Here is a 13,007-nt window from a genome sequence, read left to right on the forward strand (position 1 = left end):
TATTTTGAGGTCTAGATGACTTAGAAAAAGGACAAAAAAATTATTTTTGTAATAGTGAATTCCCAAGTGCAATATATTTTCGGAAAGATAAGAAAATTATCTATCAGACGATCGCGAAATCTCAAAGTGTAATTTTTTACAAAACAAAGTCGTACCCTTATTAATGGAATCCCCTAAAGTGGAAAGGAGTGTAATAGGGGAGTAATTACACATTGGCATCCACCCAATCGCAGATGTGCGGCTGAAAAGGACAGTCATACACCTTCCTAGGAAGCTTTGCAGTTTAAAAAAGATCATCCCAGTCCGGGGTTAAAACCTGCTTCACCGGAGCAGTCGCTCTGGCAACTGAGCTAAGCGATACAGCTAGCATACGGTAGGTCGAGACGGAACTGATCAATAACACAAAGCGGGAATCCATGGGGTATTCCCCTAAACATCTCAACAACACTGTTCTCACTTCGAGTTATTGATCAGTTCGCTATCGCTCTACCATATGCTAGCCACCCCGGGTCAGCTCAGTTAACAGAGCGACTGCTCCGGCGAAGCGGTGGCCCCGGTTTCGAACCCAATACCAGGACAATTTTTTCTTTAACTACGAGGTTTCTGAGAAAGGTCCATAGCTTTTCTGTATAGCCGGACGTTTGCACTTCGGAAGGATCTCAAAGCGTACTTACTTACTTATAGCGATGCGGGGATGCCTTTTCAAAACGGCCTCGTCTCAAGCCCGGCCGGCTCAAAGAAACTTTGTCGCCGAAGTGTTAGATCATCTATCGTTATCCCAGCTAAGTCTATTGCAGAATCGAGGCCTTTCACACACGTTCTCTGCTGCATCAGCTGCGGAAAACCATACACCCTCAGACTACCTATCTCATCCGCCCACCTAACTCTCTGCCGTTCCCTGCTATGCTTGCCTTCTCTTGGAATCCACTCGGTTACCTTAAGGGGCCATCGGATATATGTGGGAAGTGCATTACAATCAATTCAAAGTTATTTATTCTGGTCATAGAGGTGCTGAAAATAGACCACAGGCTAAAATTTCCTCAAACCGGCAGGTAACTGGTATCGCATGTCCTGCAATTATTTCATCTTGACAGCATATAAGCCTGCTATCTACCGAGCAACTCCGCAGATATTCTACAGAGAGGTTCGTTTTGGTCTTTCCGCGAGGGAGTGGCACTGCAGCATGTCGTTAGCGAAAATTCCCTCGTTCACAATAATGTGGATTGGAAAACGACTGCTCCCGATGTCCTTCTCTTTGGGGCCATGCCATCCTCGTGGGAGTGGGGACATGAGAGCCAATTTTTCTGGACTTCTCCCCACTGGCGTCAAATGTCAAGCGTCTCTAGTGGCCACTACATAAGTGAAAGAGTATTTTGTAGCGATAGCTATACTACGCCACCTCTTCTAGCCTTCAGCGTGGCCACCGGAGCCACCTCTGGTCATGTGGTTGGTCACGTGATCAGCCACGTGGTTGGTCACGTGGTGCGGAGCAGCTGCTGCTCAGCTGCAACACCGAGCTGCAACAGCTGTGCGCAAGTGCCGCGTCAAGTGGGGCGAAGATAAAGAAGGAACGCCCAGCCAAACGGAGTGGTGAAATACTGACTTTGCAATTCGAATGAGCGAATTCCACTCGGCAAGATGTAGCTATCGCGTCACCACAGCTTTAACCAGAGCCAACCACAGCTATTTTTTACTTGTAACTGTGAGAGAACTGCACTGCTCGAACCGGTTGATGGTAATCGCCTACTGTGCTAATACTGCAAAATATTACTGGTAAAACGCTTCCTCCACTCACACCCACGAGATGTGACAACAGAAAAATGGTGGCGCGAACCAAACATTCAAAACTCACGCGGTAATTGCTAATGTTCAGTACCGCTACGTGGCAAATGGTGGCAGCTGCGGAAACTAACTGTTTTTCACATTTTTCGAAAACTATAAAAGCGCACTTAGGACAACAGACTTGGTCTTCCTTGTCTGTTGTCCTAAGTGCGCTTTATATAATTTTTGAAAAATGAAAAACCAACTAGCTGAGATGTCAATTCTGTTTTTCACATTTGTTCCTTTACTTGGGGATCTGTTGGGGGCCTAAAGGTAGGCCGTAGAGGTCACGTACAATCATGAGCAATATGAGAGGGAATGAAGTTCGAGCAGTCATTTGTTGAATACTTCATAATTATGCTTTGGGAGCAGAGTTTCTGCATCCTTTCTAATTACTTTTCCTTTTGGAACATAATATCTAAAGGTCCCCCCAAATGTCGTGGAGGAATAACGAGAAAATTTGCCATTTCGCAAGAAATGTTTGTCCCTTCTCAAATTGCTCACGACTGTGCCACACTTGTAAAAGGTATTGAGTAAATCAGCCGAGTAATATATTAGACATTACAACATCCGTGCAAGTCCCATCCATAGGAGGTGTGAGGACTGGAGGTTTGAAAGAAGAGTTGAAACGCTGGCGATGCATGACGAGCCACACAACATGCCTCCGGTAAAGAACTCATGGACAGAGTTTAAGAGTCGTCATGCCTTCCTCTTTCCGTAGGATGGAACACAGTTCGAGAATAATTTGTTTTCGAATTCACATTTTGACGCCCCGGCACCATACGGGGTAACAAAATCGTAATTTTCCATTTCCACCGTAAACCTCATTGTTTGGCCCGTCTTTTCTTGCTCAAAACGAAGTTGCTCGGCTAACTCGCACCCACGTCGGCCATCGCCGGCCGTCTATATCTGAATGAAAATGAATAAGATACACTCTTCCCGCCCTACGCCTGGCTTTATCTGACGCCATGCGTCCGCATCAGACACGCGCAGTTAACATCAGTGCCTCTCACAATGTACCAGAGTTATACGATAGCGCGCCCTGCGATCCGATACCGTTGTCAGCTTCCGCGGGGCACTAACGCGCGTGCGCCGATCGCCATGAGGTCGCCGCCAGATGGCCCAAAAATACCGTCAAGCGGCGCGTATTCGCCTGCCACCTCGGGAACACTTCCGCACAGGCCGCGGTACATGAATGCGGCAGAGGTCGACGCTAGACCACATTTTGAGGAAAAGTGAGGAAATGAATAGAAGACGGGTCCCTCCTTTCCTTATCAAAACGTGCTCTTTCCTTCAAAAAGGGGTTGACTGCTGTAGCATTTATGCACACGCGGCTACTGGCAGCGTCCGGAAGCGGATGTCTTTCGGTACAACTTTCTGCCTCTCCTAGCGGTTAACAGCGATGCGTGTAACTGACCGTCAGAAGCAATGATGACCGCAGCTGGCGGTCGACGTTGGCCTCCACGTCGGGCGGCTGCCCCACGCCACCGGCGCTCGCCCGCACCACGTTCGACAGGAAAGACGCGCCTTCGTCGAGGAGCTGGTCGCTGCTCGAACCTGTAGTCCCCAGACTGGTGTCGTTGCGATCCGTTATTCCCGTTTCTCCTGGGAAAGAAGCAACACGTGCCTCGACACATCCCCTCCGGATTGCTCTCAGGCCTCACTGCAAAATTAAACATTCCTCATGTTGCTCCCCGTACTCCTACCACTTCGTCTAGCACTCTCTCGTGTGCCAAGTGGCGGCTTCTGGGGGTGTGACGCTTTGGTACGCCGCCGAAAACAAAAAAAAACTGCTTTAGAGATCGTAATTATCTGCAAGGCGGAGCCGCTGGATGAGAATGAAGCTTCTCTGATTGATGGAAAGAAGCCTTACACTGCTACAGCCGAGGCCACCCTATCCCAACACTAATTTAGACGGACAATAACGATGGGTTTGTAGAAATGTACGAGATACAGCTGATCGAGCTGGCGATATTGAATGTCTAGTTTATGGATCAAAAGAACAGATACTACCTTAATGTGTTTTTGCTAAAATAACATGGACCACGTGTGTCCTGTGCAATGTCAGTGCACGTTAAAGAACCCTAGGTGGCCGAAATTATTCCGGATGCCTCAACTAGGGCACCTCTTTCTTGCTTTCTTCTCTCACTGCCTCCTTTACCCCTTGCCTTACGGCGTGGTTCAGTGTGTCCACCGAGATGCGAGATAGATATAGCGCCATCTACTTTCCTCTAAAACCAATCTCAGTTTTTGCCTGTGATCGATGCGCAAGGCGTTAGTCAGCGCTTCCTCTATTTTTACAAAAAAATAGTGAGCACCAGATCAAGCCAGGCATACAAAAACTGTCATTCAAAAGCGCTTTGTGCATTTGCTGCAATTGCAGCTTCTGGAGCAGATTAGCGTAAGAGTTTTAATGAATAAAACCGAGAAAGAAGCAGTATTGTTTGAGTTTTTGAAGGAATCACGTAATCGCATCCTCACTCACTTGTGACGTCACAAACATAGTCTGACAGTGGAAACCGAAACTCAGACTTCAGAGGAAAAATAAATTTAATTAGAAATTGTCAATCGAGGTCTCACGAATTTCACGTGCAGGTCCATGTTAATTTTGTCATAAGCATCATTGTAGAGCAAAAACACCCCCCTCCCTTAAACTTTAGCATCTGCTCTCCTTTAAATACAGAACATCACCATAAAATGGCAGGCCTTGAGAATGTCCTCCACATCTCCCTCGCCCAAATCAAAGCAATGCGCTTTGCTCATTGGATGGTCGATTCCAAAGGTGTCCATTGCAACTGCCTGAAACCCCTCCTATTTATCTCTCTTTTTCGCAATTGTTTTTTCCCCTGTTACTCAATCAAACATCTAATCCTATCACCGTTTAAATTTTCCCCGCAAAATGCATCCGCTAGAGAAGTTCACCATTGTTTATTGAAGCCTAGGTAACATTTTTATACAGTACCGAGTGCAATCAGGACGTTGATAGTAGTGAGTATTAGAATAGGGGGCCTCAAGCTTTGGGGGCCCCCAAGAAGTTTTGGCCGTCCAAGTGCTCATGCGCAGAACGCTAGGCCCGCTTTGTGTCTTGGGTTAACGGAAACGGCGAACGCTAATTTGCCGATATAGCGTGCGCCCCTACTCCCCTTTACGGTCGGTCAACATGGCGGCGCCCGTCGAAGAGGGGCCTCCCGCTTCACCACCGATTCGCCGTTACCGCTACGCATGTCCACGTTCACGGCAAACTAAAGGCGCACGACGCTTTCGCTTTTTTCTGAACTTGCCTGCGCGACAAAATTTTAGCGATAAAACAGGCCAAATTTTCACATTGCTTCCATGTTTACAGAGCGGCTAGGCCATTACCTTCTGAACAGCTTTCAGGCCTGCGCCCAATTTTTTGACGTCACATCCGGCAGGCGGACACTTGCAGAAGCCGCATCGCCAGCGACATGGTTTTAGTCCCTGCTGTTCTTTCTTTCACGCTCCCTGCGCCGCGCGGGCCGGTTGGTTGCATCGGCGTGGTCGCGTTTGTCGTCTCTCGTCGTTGTTTTGCGGCAATTTTGTTTCCGTGTGCGATGTGCAGTGGATACCAAAATGCCGAACAAGTGTTGTGTGCCGGGGCGCACCGGCAATTACAATACGGGCAGGAAGATACAAGTGTTTTCTTTCACAAAAGACAACGACACTTTCAAGAAGTGGTTACGGTCCATTCCAAGGAAGGACTTCGTGCCCACTTCGTACAGTAAGGTAAGTAATGTTTATGGTACTGTTATGTGCTCGTGGTTGCTTTTACCTAATCAACACGCTTATTGTGATACTTCCGTTAGCCAAGATAGATTGATTGTGGCCACATTTCTTTGCTGAAAACACGCCTATAGACAAAGGGGCTAGCATTAGGCTATTTTAATAAGCGGATTCTGAGAATATTTACGAAACGTTTGTACGTTTGTGCAGGTCTGCGCCGATCATTTCGACGCTTCATGCATCGAGACGATGATATCGTATGCGGATCCAAGAACAGGAAATGTTCTTACAGTTCGATTGCCAGTACCACGGTTGCGCCGTGGATCGGCGCCTACCGTATTTCCCAACTGCCATTCGTACCTTTCAGCACCAGACAACAGCAAGAGAGAAGCACCTGATGCTAAGAGGAGCCGACTAGAAGCTTCCAAACTCGCCCGTGTGGTCAGAGGATCACTGGCGTCATATGAAGCGGAGCAGGAGAGAGACCAATTTTTGTCACTCGAAGAACTTAAGGCGCGCCTGCAAGTGGCTTCAGTGTCAGTGCAGTGGACTGTGATTCATAAAGAAAAATGCACGATGTTCTTGAACATCACCAACGATCGTGAACCTTGGTTGAAGGCGTCATTGAGAGCGTTCGACAAACCTCCAAGTCTCAGCCTGCTACCAAGGATCCGCGACCAAGAATCTTGGTAGCGCTGCTCTACCAGACTCGGTTTGCAAAGTAAGCTCCTTGTCGGAAATTTTGAACAACTTGTGCATGCTGTCCGACGAGTCTGGCGAGCGTTGTAGTTCTCGCCACCTGTCGCTTGCAGTAAATTCCCTTCTAGATAAATTGGAAGCAAGCATTAAGGAAAAAGAAAGGGGCTGTGAAATTTTTAAAGGAACAGCTAACACTGCTCTCTGCAGAACGTATTGAATACCGCTCACAGGTAATGGTGTTTGCATGCATTCTCCACACAATATCGCCGCATGCCTACAAGTATTTGAGAATAACAAGTACACTAGCCTTGCCCCATCCGAGCACTATTAGGAAAGTGTGCACATCTGTACAAATTTGCCCAAAAATTCATTCTTGTGATGCAACTTTTCTTCAGTATGTTTCCCATAGATTTACACATCTGCAGCCATATGAAAAGACAGTGATGTTGATGCTTGACGAAATTCATATCAAGCCTTGTTTTGATTATAAGGGGGGCAGCATATGTGGTGCTGCAGTGAATTCCAGCGAGGCAGCCACATCTGTACACATGTTTATGATACAAAGTCTGCTGAGCTCATTCAAGGAGGTAGCACACATTCTTCCGGTAAAAACCATACAGGGCGACGAACATCATGCCATACTGAAGAAGGTGATTATACGCTTAGAAGAGATTGGGTACAGGGGCATAGCCGTTGTTTGTGACAATAACTCTCCAAACAGAAAGGTAATGAAGATGTTTCTGCCAAAGCCAACGCGTCGTCATGTTTATTCACATCCGGCAGATCCAGATCGGCCATTATTTTATGTGGTAGAGGTTGTACATCTTTTGAAGTGTATCAGAAACAATTGGCTGAATCAGAAAAATTCGGGGACTTGCTTTTTCTTTCCAAGCTTTGAGCTTTCAAACAATGATGTTCATCCTGAATGGAAAATGACTGCCTCATTTAAGAACTTGAGAGATTTGCATAAAAAGGAGCCATCTCTACTGATAAAGTCTGGGTATGGCTTGATATCCAAGGCACTTAATCCGAGCAACTTGGAACGGCAAAATATGAAGCTGGTACAGCAGGTTTTTAATCCGCGCGTAGCCACAGCCCTGGCAGCTCGCAGTGGTGAAGCTGATTTTCAACATGCGGCAGCAGCAGCAGATTTCATCAAAATCATTCTTCGCTGGTGGTGTATTGTCAACGTAAAAACGCCAAATAAAGGCTTAATCATCGTACTGTTTGCAAAAAACCCATGTATTGCAGTACAGATGACCCAAAAGTAGCTTTTCAGAATGGTTTCATTACCTGGCTTGTTGTCTGGGAACTTTATGGGCATGACACTGGGGTGCTTACCCAGGACACATTGAGTGCCCTAAGGCTATCTGCTCAATCCTTACTGGCATTGGCAAAGTACTGCGTAAATGAACTTCATTTTAAGTGCGTCCTACTAGGGAAATATCAAACGGATCCTCTCGAGAGTCGTTTTGGACAGTACCACATATCGGTTCGACAGCTTTGTGAGACAGAGGGCAGGATTCGCCTTTAAAATGCCCCGCCAAAGATGAGCACTGATGACCTCAGAAACATCGAAGAGACAGTGTCAGAGATGTAGGAACCTCCTTTAGTGTTCAAGTTGTAGACGTTGACCTTGATGCACTCAGAGAACGAGGGCCAGTTATTGGTTATGTTGGGGGGTATTGTGTGCATGCTACAATGAAAGTTTTAAAGTGTAAAAGTTGCCGAGGACACTTGTTTGTTACCGGAAGTGAGACGGAAATGAAAGAAGACACCCATTCCTTAATCGCACAACTGGACCGAGATGGACTCAAGTTTTCCTCTGCCTTTGTGACTGCAATAGTTATGCACACTTAGGTTGTAGTTACAAAGCATGTGACAGAAAGTGCCTGCACACAATTTCTCCGTGGGCCCAACCAAAAGAATGTCGTTCGGCAACTGACGCTCAACTCTCTACTGAGGCTTGAGGACATAGATGCATGTGAACATGGGCATGCCTTCGAGCTCCTTGTTACACTTGTTGCAAACTGTGCAGAAAACAATGCTTAACAACTTATGCAATCAAAGGAATGATCAACTTCATATTATAAAATAACAGAAGGCAAAAACAGAAAAGCTCAAATCTTTCTTGAAAAATAATTTTCCACAAGTTGTACACCACACATTTAATTACTTTAAATTGAACTGCACGTATTTTATTGCAGTTTCCTCATGTGATTTCTTTGGCGAATTTCTCCCTGTTGTAGTGCAATGATCCTTCTTTTGTTTGCGTCATGCATGCTTTCTAGCCCAAAGTTTAAATGACAGTTCCATGTTTTTAATCTAAAATTATAAAGTATTTTGGCAATTAATGCAATGTTCTTTTTTACTGAGCTGAACATCAGACAGTGCCTGCTGTGGTAGGTGAATGACTTATTTGTCACACCTTTCGTCTGTATGTGCTCTTCTTGAGCAGTGTCTGTTATGGTACTATTGTTGCAGTGTCCATTATGTATTATTGTATTAGTGTCTATATTATTGTTCAATGCAGTTTGTGCAGTGAATTCCTTGTGCATTCCTGTACCTGCAGCAGTGAAATAAGTGGTTCTTTGTGTCACCCATTTATTATAACTAGTCCACAGTTTAGTCACAAGTGTGTTTAATGCACTGTGGTTTCTTTGCATGTCTTCGACTCTACAAAGAAATATGTTGTGTTTTATGCCATTGAAGGGCGGCCACCTACTCTGAAAAATCGATTAAATAATATTTTCTTCTAACCTACAGTTAAGACGCGAGTATGGTTTTCGTTTTCTACCTCTTGGCATTGCAATGTGCTATGTTCTGCTTCCTCTCATTCAACTGAAACTCGTACCGTGCCACAGGGCCCACTTTAATATACAGATTGGTATTGCAACTGTGTGTATCTCTTATCAGTGCAACAACTTGTTTCGGCTGTCAGTTGTTTACGGTTTTATAGCACGCAGTATAAAAGGCAACATCTGTCTACATTACAGCGCAATATTGTTTTCTGTCTGTCATGAATTTTGGCCGCGAACCATGTGTAGTCGTAAATATCTGTAAATATGCATACAGGCAGAGTCTGCTGTGATAAATAAATATGTATAATTCTGTCCGTAATTTTAATTATTTGTCCTTGCCCTGATAAATCGCGTGGGCGTGGCGTTCGACGAGCCTGTCTGTGGCATCAGTTCCAGCGAGGCGAGCGCGCGGCAGTCGCTCGCAGCCCTCAACGGGTGCGCAGTGACGTCGTTGACGTCGCGTCACGAGACGCGCAGGCCTGAAATCTGTTCAGGGGGTAATGGCTAGGCTTAGCGAGTACGCGTTGTTTGACGTCAGTGAGCGCGGGACGTTCAAATTATTGGTCACGTTCACACTTGCGATTTTGATCTAAAAACGCTTGACAAAGATTATGCAATCCGGTAACACATTTTCCTTACTTATGCAGCAATTTTTAGTCCCGCGGGCGTCAACAAAAGTGAAGATAATAACATTTTCCAGAGTCACCATTGCGAGTTCCGCCCGATATAGTGCTGCACGTGCAAACAATAAAAAAATGGCAAAAGAATTTCTTGTTTTTAGCGTTTGTTTCAATTATTTTATGCAAATGTAGTGCTGCAGAAAAGTAATCATACATATGGAACAAAAAGATTTTCGTTTATTTTTTTTAGCATTTCTCTTCTTGGCCACAGTGCAGTCAACGAACCCAAGCCTGACGTCAATGCGTAAAGGAAACCCATATTCTAAATGTCAGCGGTTCCGTATCGTTAGGGTATGCTAGTTTTTTGGAGCCCCTGTTCTAAAACTCTCTAATCAGAGAGCGAGCAGCGCACAGCAATGGAACATCCTGCCAGTAACAAAAGAGGACATAAAGAAAGCCTTAGGAACAATGCAAATAGGGTAAACCGCTGGTGAGCATCAGGTAACAGCAGATCTGTTGAAGACGGAGGGGAGATTGTGCTAGAAAAACTAGCCACCCTGTACACGCAATGAATTTTTATCGCGAGCGTACCAGAAGCTTGGAACATCGCTAATATCATCTTAATCCAGAAGAAGAGGACGTCCAGGATTTGAAAAATTAGAGCGGTCAGTTAACTCTCTATTCCCTACAAAATTTTTACTAAGGCAATCGCTAGTAGAGTCAGACAACCTCAGACTTCAATGAACCAAATGATCAGGCAGGCTTTCTTAAAGTATACTCGACAATAGACCATAATCACACTATCAGTCAGGTGATAGCGAAATGCGCAGAATATAACCAACCCTTATATGTAGCCTCCATAGATTACGAGAAAGCATTTGACTCAGTGGAAACCTCAGCAGTAATGCAGACATTACGGAATTAGGGTGTAGAAGAGCCTTAAGTAAAAATACTGGAAGATATCGATAACGGCTCCAAAGCAACCATAGTCCTTCTTAAAGGCAGCAATAAAATTTCAATAAGGAAAGGTGTCAGGCAGAGAGAAACGATCTCGCCAATGCTATTCACCGCGCGTTTACGAGTGTTATTAAGGGGCTTGAATTGGGAAAAGCTGGGTATAATTATTAATAACTTAGTAGTGTGCTGTTCACCGATGACATCGCCTAGCTAAGTTACCGATGGGATAAAGTGCAAAGCAACATGAATAGCTTAGACGGAGCAGAACTGTGGCATAAAGTTACTATGCAGGAAACCAAAGTAATGTTCAACAGTCGTGTAAGAGAACACCAGTTTACAAAATTTTATAACCAGGCGCTGGAAGTCGTAAGGGAATACGCGTACTTCGGGTTGCTAGTCACCGCAGATCCGGATCACGAGAGGGAAATATGTAGCAGGTTAAGAATGAGGTGGAGCCCTTTTGGCAGGTTCTCTCAGATAATCAATGGCAATCTACAAATATCCCCCAAGAGGAAAGCATACAACAGCTGTACCTTACCGGTACTCACCTTGGGGGCAGAAACGTGGAGGCTAATGAAAAGGGTTCATTTCAATGGAGGGCAATGCAGCGAGCTGTAGAAAGGAAAATGATAGGTGTAACTTTGAAGGTACTCTAAAGAAGGCTCTCAGCTTGTCTTGTTACCGCAGGAACTCTATCTACATGCTCCGAGAATCCGCTTTTCGCCCAAGATTTGGCACCCGCTGGGGAGTGGCGAAAATTCATCTGTTTACTGGTTGAAGACAAATGCAAGTGGGAGACTATGGCGAAATATAGTTCCACGAGGAGCCAGCTGTGCCTGCGAAGTGGCAAATGTGTGCTTGGCAGCTGCCGCCACCTGTCTCATGCGCCTGTCACTAACATGAACTGCTCATGTGCAGCAGGAGCTGGCGGTTTCATTTTCAACAGTGGAGCTGAAAAGAAACGCGCATGCGCAGAGCTGCGTTGTGAATGAGGCAGTTTCTTAGAAAATTCGGATTACTGTCCTGACATCAAATTAAACCCCAAGCTCCCGCTTTTTTTTTAACTCACCACCAAGAGCAGGAGTCAACTAACACGTGGAGTGCCCTACAGGAAGTCGAATGGCGATGGGGGCCTCGTTTTCGCTTTTATTTTTTTTAGGTATCTGTGAATAAATAGCCTCAGGCGCAGACAACCTAGCCGAAAATTAGGCCCACGGAAATAGAAATGCGCGTGGAGTTTTTGCTTTCGCAGATCACTCCGCGTATTACAAAAAGTGGGAAGCCCCCTGGAGGCTGGCTGATAGGCACTCCACGCGTTGATTGACCCCTCCTACTCTCGGAGGTCAGTTCAAAAGAAAAAGGCGGGAGCCGGGACGCTGAATCCAATAGGGAAATCGGCCGCACAAGGCAATAATTCGAAGTTTCTAAGAATGCGTCGAGCATGTAGATAGAATTTCCGCAGTAAAAAGGCAAACTCTAAATCCTCTTCTGTGAACCTTTAAGCGACAGGAAGGGGCAGAGTGGGTGAGGAAACAAACGCGGATCAAAGGTAAAATGGTCGAAATCAAGAAGAAGAAATGGGCTTGTGCAGGGCATGTAATGTGAAGGCAAGATAACCGCTGTTCCTCAAGGGCAACGGAGTGAATACCAAGAGAAGGCAAGTGTAGTAGGGAACGGCAGAAGGTTACGTGGGCGGATGAGATACATAGGGTTACGAGAAGAAGATGGCCGCAGCTGGCACAGGAAAGGGTCAGTTGGAGAGCTATGAAAGAGACCTTTGTCCTGCAGTGAACGTGGCCAGGCTGATGGTGATGATGACTAATTTTCAACTCTACGCTAACGCAATATTCATATTGCAGACGTATTCTCCGTACACTGTGTGGCTGATTTTCACCTCCACGCATATTCCTGGCGTAAGCTTCACAGGCCGTTCGGCTGGGCCCCCGTAGCTCCCGAGCGCGTCGTTACCGGGTCGCTCGCTGCCACGGCTGAGACGGCACAATTCGGCACAATTCGGAAAACTTCGGGACCGTAGCCGTGAGCACTACCGCAGTCGACTACCACACGAAGACCGGAAGTTCCTCGCTCTGCGGGGCGAAAGCGTCAACGGTGAGGTCTTCACAAGTGGCCCCACAGTGCGGGGATCAAAAATTTGCGCTGGAATTAGACAGTCAGCACCTCCGAAGCAGAAGCCGCCGGACACAGCAGACAGTGTAACAACTCTGGTGTCAGGGTGTTGGACCACCAACTAAACCCCAATCCTTTCGGCTCTTCATGCTTGGCCTGAAATACACTTTCAACGATACTACGAATTTTTGTTATAGTAGTACGCAATCATTGCTTGCCCCGTAGTGAGGCGCTGTTAACG

The 13,007-nt window shown here is 46.0% G+C and overlaps 1 protein-coding gene across 1 annotated transcript in view; it reads right to left on the reverse strand.

Moving 5' to 3' along the window:
* The window catches only part of LOC144133997 (uncharacterized), a 61,504-nt gene that overhangs the window by 19,484 nt on the left and 29,013 nt on the right, over positions 1 to 13,007 (reverse strand). Inside the window, exon 5 of the mRNA XM_077667021.1 lies at positions 3,239 to 3,426. Coding sequence (XP_077523147.1) covers positions 3,239 to 3,426 — 188 coding nt within the window. The remainder of the gene's footprint in view (positions 1 to 3,238; positions 3,427 to 13,007) is intronic.

The sequence above is a fragment of the Amblyomma americanum genome, chromosome 5 (assembly GCF_052857255.1).
Source record: "Amblyomma americanum isolate KBUSLIRL-KWMA chromosome 5, ASM5285725v1, whole genome shotgun sequence".
In the NCBI taxonomy this organism is placed as follows: domain Eukaryota; kingdom Metazoa; phylum Arthropoda; class Arachnida; order Ixodida; family Ixodidae; genus Amblyomma; species Amblyomma americanum.